General features: G+C 54.0%; 2 protein-coding genes across 2 annotated transcripts; one reads left to right on the forward strand and one right to left on the reverse strand.

The window, feature by feature from the left end:
- The first annotated feature begins 346 nt into the window (after positions 1–346).
- SOX14 (SRY-box transcription factor 14) lies at positions 347–1069 on the forward strand. The gene has a single exon (XM_050902394.1). The coding sequence runs from the start codon at positions 347–349 to the stop codon at positions 1067–1069; it is 723 nt and encodes a 240-aa protein (XP_050758351.1).
- A 1225-nt stretch (positions 1070–2294) lies between these two features.
- On the reverse strand, positions 2295–7653 carry LOC127020152 (uncharacterized; the record flags this gene model as incomplete). Its single annotated transcript, XM_050902616.1, has 4 exons — positions 2295–2370; positions 3686–3867; positions 4604–4735; positions 7534–7653. Coding segments are annotated over 4 exons (510 nt in total), but the record flags the coding sequence as incomplete, so codon positions are not given.
- Between the last annotated feature and the right edge of the window lie 376 nt (positions 7654–8029).

An 8029-nucleotide genomic window follows, 5' to 3' on the forward strand; every position in this document is an offset into this window, starting at 1 on the left:
CCCACCGCCGGCCCGCTGCTGCGCCCGGCGGCTCGCCGCCCGCCTAGCCGCCCGCCGGGCCCCGCGGGCCGCCGCTCCTCCGCCGCCGCCGCCGCCGCTCCGCTCCTCCGCGCCGCTCCTCCGCGCCCCGCCCCGGCAGGGCTCCCGCCGGGGACGGCGTCGGCGGAGGACCTGTGATGATCAGCTGAGCCCGCTCCTCCCGCTCCTCCGGCTCCCTCGGCCTCCTCCTCCTCTTCCTCCTTCCTCCTCCTCCTTCCTCCTCCTCCCGCCGCCGCCGCCGCCGTCCGGCGCCCCCAGCGCGCCCCACACCGCAAGCGCCCCGCCGACCCGCCCGCCCGGCCGAAGCATGTCCAAGCCCAGCGACCACATCAAGCGCCCCATGAACGCCTTCATGGTGTGGTCCCGCGGCCAGCGGCGCAAGATGGCCCAGGAGAACCCCAAAATGCACAACTCGGAGATTAGCAAGCGGCTGGGCGCGGAGTGGAAGTTGCTCTCCGAGGCGGAGAAGCGGCCCTACATCGACGAGGCCAAGCGGCTGCGGGCGCAGCACATGAAGGAGCATCCCGACTACAAGTACAGACCCCGGCGCAAGCCCAAGAACCTGCTCAAAAAGGACAGGTATGTCTTCCCTTTGCCTTACCTCGGGGAAACCGATCCCTTAAAGGCCGCCGGGCTTCCCGTGGGGGCCACTGACTCTCTGCTGAGCTCCCCGGAGAAGGCCAGGGCTTTCCTGCCTCCCACCTCAGCACCTTACTCCTTACTTGACCCCAGCCAGTTCAGCTCCAGCGCCATTCAGAAGATGACTGAGGTTCCTCACACCTTAGCCACCAGCACCCTGCCCTACGCCTCCACCTTGGGATACCAGAACGGGGCGTTTGGCAGCTTGAGCTGCCCCAGCCAACACACCCACACTCACCCCTCGCCAACTAACCCGGGCTATGTCGTGCCATGTAACTGTACCGCTTGGTCGGCTTCCAGTTTGCAACCTCCAGTTGCCTACATATTATTCCCAGGCATGACCAAGACTGGGATAGACCCTTATTCTTCAGCACATGCGACTGCCATGTAACACCCACCCACACCCCCCACAGGCGTGTGCGTGTGTGCGTGTGTGTGTGTGCGTGTCCCCTTCCCACCCCGGGTGGCAGCCGGAACTGGGATTCCTTCGTGTGCGTGTACATAAAACCTGCAGAAGCAAAAGGCCACCCGAAACAGGACTCTGCTGCCCGCCACCGGGCCGGGACAGACGCGGACGCTGCCTCGGGGACTCGGAGATGCTCTCGCCTAAACCTCGACCTGAGAGCTGGCCCCAGGTTCGGGGGGGATCTGCAATCGTGGGGTCAGATAGGAACCCGGCACTTGTAAGAGTTGTAAATGTGTTTTAAAAAAAAAAACAAACCAACAAAACCCAACAAAAAAAAAAAGAAACAGCGAAGCTTGAACTGCCCTTTCGGGACAAAGCGGGGGAGAAAAAGAAAAAAAAAAAGAGAGAGAGAGAGGCGGTTTCGATTTTTATTTATTCTCTTAATGTCTATGAGTTCTCCAGGGTCTCATGTCACTTGGACTTGACTTTGGGAAGTCCTGGTCTTACTATGATTTTTTTTTCGGTTGTTTTCCTTTTGCACATTAAAAGACGAGATCAGCTGTGTTATATATATAAATATATATATATATTTTGCCACCACGCACTACTAGGTAAAATTGCTTTTCATGTCAGAAAAAGGCTCTTCAAAGTTTAAAAAAAAAAAAAAGAGGGGGAGAAACATTTATATTTAAAACATATGATAGTGTTTGCTTAATTTAAAACAGATAGTCCTTAAATTTGTGTGATCCAGTGAGACTAGATCTAAGTTTACTTTAGACAGAGCGTCAGGTATGAAGTCAGGCAGTAGAATTGTAAAAAATTAATAATACTAATACTACTACTACTAATAACGAAAGACCGAATAAAAACCGATGGTAATTTAAATATGTTTTCACAATGTCTTGGGGAAGAAGGAGAAGGAAAAAAAAAAAAAATGTATCCGGCAGGATTTTACCTCGTTAAACATTTTCATTTGTTGAACAAAGACGTTTTGAATAAAGACAATCTGTCATCAAACGAGGCAACTGCGTGGTGTAAATGCGGTGCCCCGGCTCCCCAGCCCCGCGTCCCGCACCGGCGACCGCCGGGGGCTGCGGGCGATGCTCCCCGCCGCGGGGCCGAGCTCCGCCCGCAGCCCCGGCGCTCGCCGCGGGGCCGCTCTCCCCGTCCCGACCCCCGACCCCCCCAATCCTCTCTCCGGTAGCCGATCTCACCGGGTCGGGGCCGGTTTGGAGCCGTACCGGGCCGGGTCGGGCTCCGTTTGGAGCCCGTCGGGGAAACCGCGGCTGCGGGATGAGAAAACTTCCGAAAAGCGGGGATGGAGCCGCGGCAACCCCGAGTGTCTGCGGGGGGCTGCTCCCCTCCGCCCCGGCCCCCCCTCCATCCCGTCGGGGAACCGAGCTTTCCCAAGTTGCCTCCGCAGCTTTGAAGTTTGACCGGTGCGAGGAGAGATTTGGGGGGGGGGAGCTGGGGACTGGGGGTGTTGGTGGTGATGGAAGCGGGTGGGTTGGAATTAGCATCTTGTCCGGATCAATTAGTGATGTTTGGGGGGGGGGTGTTGCTATTCATGGGGGGCCCTTTGTGAAGGGAGGGGGTCTCGCTGCAGAGGGGAGCAGAGGCGGAGGGGAAGGAGTAAGACGCAGAGGTCCGTCTGGAGGAGGCGAATAGCCGGAGCGATGCGTGTTTGGATGTGCTTTGCTCATTAAGTGCTCTTTGGAGACCGATGTTAGAATTAAACGGCATAACACAATTAACATACATGGGGCTTGAATGGGAGGGTAAGCAGAGGAAGAATAGATAGATAAATAAATGAGAGATCAGGCGAAGGTAAACAAAAGGGGAGAGGAGAAAAGGGCTGAAAGGAGAGGTTAGAATGGCTGCTCCAGCCTTGTTTAGCATGACAAAACGGCTCTTACAAATGAGGACAATTAAAGGAGCTGGCTTCGGGAGGGCCTGGGAGCAGCGGGACGATCCGCTGGGACACGCGGGGCTGAATGCGGCCGGCGTGGGGCAGGGAGGCGCGGCGCGGCGCCGGGAGCGCCGAGCGCTGATTTAACCCCAGCTGACAGTTGCTGTCAGTCTGGGTGATAACACCGATAGCTCAGTGTCCTTTAACATCCACCCAGATTAGTCTGACAATGGTCGGGAGGGGAGAGCGAGGGGGGGGAAAGCGCCTGCCCGCGGCCCGCCGGGCCCCGCAGGAGATGGGGGCAGAGCGGCGGAGGCGGGGGGGGGGGGGGGGGGGGGGGCGGGGAGGGGGGGCACCGCGTCCCCCGTCCCCGTCCCCCCCCGCTCCCCACCGCAGCAGAGCTTTGGTGGGACCCTCCGTACCCCTGAGCCAGGCGGGCCGGGCCGAGGGGCGCACGTCTGGGCGCTGCTCCCCGGGGCGGCCCCGGCGGCTGCGGGGGGGGAACGGGCTCGGTGGGGGCCGGGGTGCTCGGGGCAAAATCGGGGCGAGGTGGGCGAGCGCGAAGCGACAGGGCTGGAAACTTTAGCGAGGATCTTTCCTTCCTACTTTCCTCCTTTCTTTCCCTTTCTTCTTGCTTCTTTCCTCCTTTCTTTCCCTTTTTACTTCCTTTCTTTCCTCCTTTCTTTCCCTCCTTTCTTTCTTTCTTTCTTTCTTTCTTTCTTTCTTTCTTTCTTTCTTTCTTTCTTTCTTTCTTTCTTTCTTTCTTTCTTTCTTTCTCTTTCTTTCTTTTCTTTCTTTCTTTTCTTTCTTTCTTTCCTCCTTTCTTTCTTTCTTTCCTCCTTTCTTTCCTCCCTTCCTTCCTTTCTTTTCTTTCTTTCTTTTTCTTTCTCTCTTTCTCTTTCTCTCTTTCTCTCTTTCTTTCTTTTCTTTCGTCTTCATTTATTTTTCTCTCTCTTTTCTCTCTCTTCCTCTCTCCATCTCTCTTCCTCTCTCATTTTCTCCCTTCTCTCTCGGTTTCTCTCTCTCCTTCCGTTCCCCCTCTCCTTCTTTCTCTTTTTCTCTTTCCTTCCCTCTTTTCTCGCTTCTCTATTCCCGCTTCTCATTCTCTTTTCCTCGCTCTCTCGCCTTCCCCCTCCTGCCCCGCTCGCCCTGCCCAGACCTCCCCTCCGCAGCCTCTGCTCGCCGTGTGGTTCGTTTCCATTCCCCACGCCGTATTATTCCTCCAACTCGCTCACCCGTCTGCAGGTGTGTAGCTATTTAACTCGTGGAGATAAATAAATTAAATAATGATTTTGACACTGCAATGAACCGATTACTGACTTTGATGTCAAAGGGAAACCAAAAACAGAAAGAAAAGGGGGGGGAAGCTATTCCCTCGAGGGGGAAATGCAGCTCCTTGTCAAACCTGTTTCCCCACAACTGTCTCCTTCTTTCAATAAAATCATTAAACAAAGGCCGCGGGGTTATGCGCACCACGCCTTGGGTGCGCGGCCGGGCGCTGTCCCGGGCCGGGCTGCGCCGCGGAGCCTCGCCCGCACCCGCGCAGCCCCGCGCAGCGCGGAGCCCAGCGGAGCCGAGCGGAGCCGCTCGCCGGGCGGGGACCGGCGCACCGCGGACCCGGGCAGGAGCCGCTCCCCGCCCGCCCGGCCCGCTCGCCCCCCGCAGCTCCCCTCGCTCCGCTTTCCTTCTTTTCTTTTCTCTTTTTTTTCTTTTCTTTTCTTTTCTTTTCTTTTCTTTTCTTTTCTTTTCTTTTTCTTTTCTTTTCTTTTCTTTTCTTTTCTTTTCTTTTCTTTTCTTTTCTTTTCTTTTCTTTTCTTTTCTTTTCTCTTCTCTTCTCTTCTCTTCTCTTCTCTTCTCTTCTCTCTTCTCTTCTCTTCTCTCTTCTCTTCTCTTCTCTTCTCTTCTCTCTTCTCTTCTCTTCTCTTCTCTTCTCTTCTCTTCTCTTCTCTCCTTTTCTCTTCTTTTCTTCTCTCTTCTCTTCTCTTCTCTTCTCTTCTCTTCTCTTCTTTTCTTCTCTCTTCTCTTCTTTTCTTCTCTTCTCTCTTCTCTCTTCTCTTCTCTCTTCTCTTCTCTTCTCTTCTCTTCTCTTCTCTTCTCTTCTCTTCTCTTCTCTCCTTTTCTCTTCTTTTCTTCTCTCTTCTCCTCTCCTCTCCTCTCCTCTCCTCTCCTCTCCTCTCCTCTCCTCTCCTCTCCTCTCCTCTCCTCTCCTCTCCTCTCCTCTCCTCTCCTCTCCTCTCCTCTCTTCCCAGCTTCGCTCGGAAAATGGTTCTGTTTCAGCTCATTGCTGCCTGCAGGACCACCTAGACGCCTAAAAGCACCCAGCCTGGCCTTCCTTTAAACAAAACAACAAATAAGAGAGAAAGAGGAGAGAAGTCGGGGGGCAGAAGGCACCGGGAGAGCCCTAGCTGGCACCCAGGTGTGGCCGTGCGATCGCCAGGGAGCTCTGCTGCAGGAGAGACAAAGACAGAAGGGGAATTATGTGATGTTAAAAAACTTTATTTTAAAGGACACATTAAGCCCACAGAAGTCTCTGAGAGATATTACTTATTTCTGCTTATTAGTGATAATAGCCCAGTAAATTTGCTATTGAGTGTATCAAAGGCATTCAAAGAGACTTTGAAACATCAAAAAGATTGCAATTCTGATTTTACGGTTTTATTCCAGGCCCGACCTCCTGGCTACATTCCTTGATTGTAGTGTTTAAAAGTGAGCGGTGATCAGAAACACATCCTCCTCCTCCTCCTCCTCCTCCTCCTCCGCTCTCAGCAGCCCCGACCGGCCAGATCGGGCCGGAGACCCACGCGGGGCACGCGTGGGGCTCCGGCCACGCCGGGTCCATTGCTTCCCCACCGCTCCGGCTTCCAAAGGCCGGCGTGGGGACGGGCAGGTGAGAACACGTCCCGCGCTGCCCGCGGGCAGAGCGCAGGCAGGAGGGTCTCCCCAGCCGGAGCCTGCTCACCGCCTCCCTTCAAAAAAAGAAAAAAAAAAGGAAAAAAAAAAAAGAAAAATCATTACAAATGCTTAAAAATTAAAATATTGAGTTAAATCCAGCCCAGCCCGCTGCTGCTCCCTCTCCCCCCTCGGGGGAGGCTGCAGGCCGGGGAGGGCAGGAGGGAGCCGGGCACCGCGGGGGGAAAGCGGGCTCTATTTTCCGCGCCGCTCCTCGCTCCGGAGCGAGGCAGCCTCTGCCACTGCCGGGGCTTTTGATGTGTCTGTAATTTACCCTTTTTTTTTTTTTTTCCCCCTTCGGTCCTTAATTTTGCCTCTCCGTCTCTCTTTTCTCCCTTCACACGCCTCTGTTCCAGTTGGGGTGTTTTATACCAACATCAAAGGGACAACCCAGCCTTTATTATTCTTCTTATTTTTTTTTCCTTCCCTTTTTATTAGGGTAAAATACTTCATTATTACTGAACGCGCCGCGTTTGGAAAGCTAAACAAGAAATAACGTGCAGGGTCTGTGCAGGTCCACACTGCAACGAGCCAACATGTGTACGCCTAAAAGCCCAGGAATTAAATACAGGTTGATCCCAATTTAAAAAGGAGAGCGAGGGAGAGGGAGCCGGCTCTTTGAGTGTGTGAGAGAAAGAGGGGAAGAGATGAGTAGCTGGTAATTATTGAAATATAAGGATGAGATTAATTCAAAGGAAACAAACTATGAAAACAATTGGAGCCGAGTGAAAAGCAAAACCCAGATTAGAATTTGCTTGTGGTTTGTTGTCTGTCTGCTTTCTTTCCTCCTCCCCACCCATTGTCACAGTGCAAGGCAATGGGATTTGCACACTTGAGGTGTAATAGCATTACTGCATTAATTAAAATTTTCATTTCACGTCCAGATTGTTTACTTATCTGCTGGAAACATATGTCGGGAGAAGTTGAGATTCTGGATTCTGCTCCGCTGCCCAAGGTGCAGCGCAGTACAGGGGGGAGAGGATGACTTCAGATTTTTTTTTTCATTGCATCCTCCAGCCTTATCTCGCCGCTGTAAATTATAAGGAGACTCCATTGAACTGAATATGAAGATTATATTTGCGAGCGGCGCGTCCAAGAGCGGCCCCGGTCCCACTTTGAAATGAAACAAGCCCGCTTGCGGGCCCTGAGCCCCCCCTCTCTTCCCCCCCCCGTGCCGCCGCAGCCCCCCGGGGCCGGGGGGGTGACTGGATGGGACCCCCCGACACCCTCCCGATCCCGCGGAGAGGGAGGGAGAGCCACACCGCGATGCTCCCCGCTCCTCCCGGGATGTCCCCCGGCTTTCTCCCCGTTCTCACCCGGGTGGCAGCGGTGAGAACCGGGATGCTCCCCCGCCTCCCAAAAGCTGTGTTTTCCGTAGCGGTTCCTCCCCCCCCCCCAAAAAAAAAACCCCACCCCACACCCAGGAACGGGGGGAGGGAGGAGAGACCGAGCAGCCCCCGACCCCACCGTCGGGGCCGGGGCCGGGGCCGGGGCCGGGGCCGCGCCGTCGGGGCGGGCGCTGCGGCGGAGCCGGGGCTCTGTCCGGGGCAGCGCGGCAAGGGATGCCCGGGCGGCTGCAGCACTCAGGTGCTGTTGGTGGGAGCCCTCTGTTTATCTGCTCCCCTCTCGTTTGTTTGGTGTTTTTTTTTTCTTTTTCTCCTTTTTTTTGGGGTGTTTTATTTTTTTCATTTTTTGCCCTTTTTTTTTTTTTTTTTTTTTTTTAAGAGACCCCTGAGAAGGCAGCGAGGTGCCGTCCTCTCCGCCGGGTCTATCTGTAATTGAATCTAGGTCAGTTATTCTAAAGCATGGGAGAGGCTGATTCCCTCTTTCCTACATCAGCCCGGAATTTGGGGGGGAGGAGAGGGGGGTCTTGCAATTTCATTTAAAATGTAATGGTGGATGAACCGATAAGCAAATAGGGGGAAAAAAGGCTCTGCTTAAAAGAAAAAAAAAACCGGCGTGCTTTTAATATGCTTCCAGATGGGGGGAAAATGATTTACATGGGAGTTTATTTCCTCTTTGCTGATATGAAAGAATTACAGATACAAAACCCACTGATCTATAGAATAAAAAAAAGAAAAGAAATG

The sequence above is a fragment of the Gymnogyps californianus genome, chromosome 10 (genome assembly GCF_018139145.2).
Source record: "Gymnogyps californianus isolate 813 chromosome 10, ASM1813914v2, whole genome shotgun sequence".
NCBI lineage: Eukaryota > Metazoa > Chordata > Aves > Accipitriformes > Cathartidae > Gymnogyps > Gymnogyps californianus.

What these genes read in the sequence shown, in the direction of transcription:
- SOX14 (XM_050902394.1), top strand. Translation starts at nt 347, where the DNA reads ATGTCCAAGCCCAGCGACCACATCAAGCGCCCCATGAACGCCTTCATG.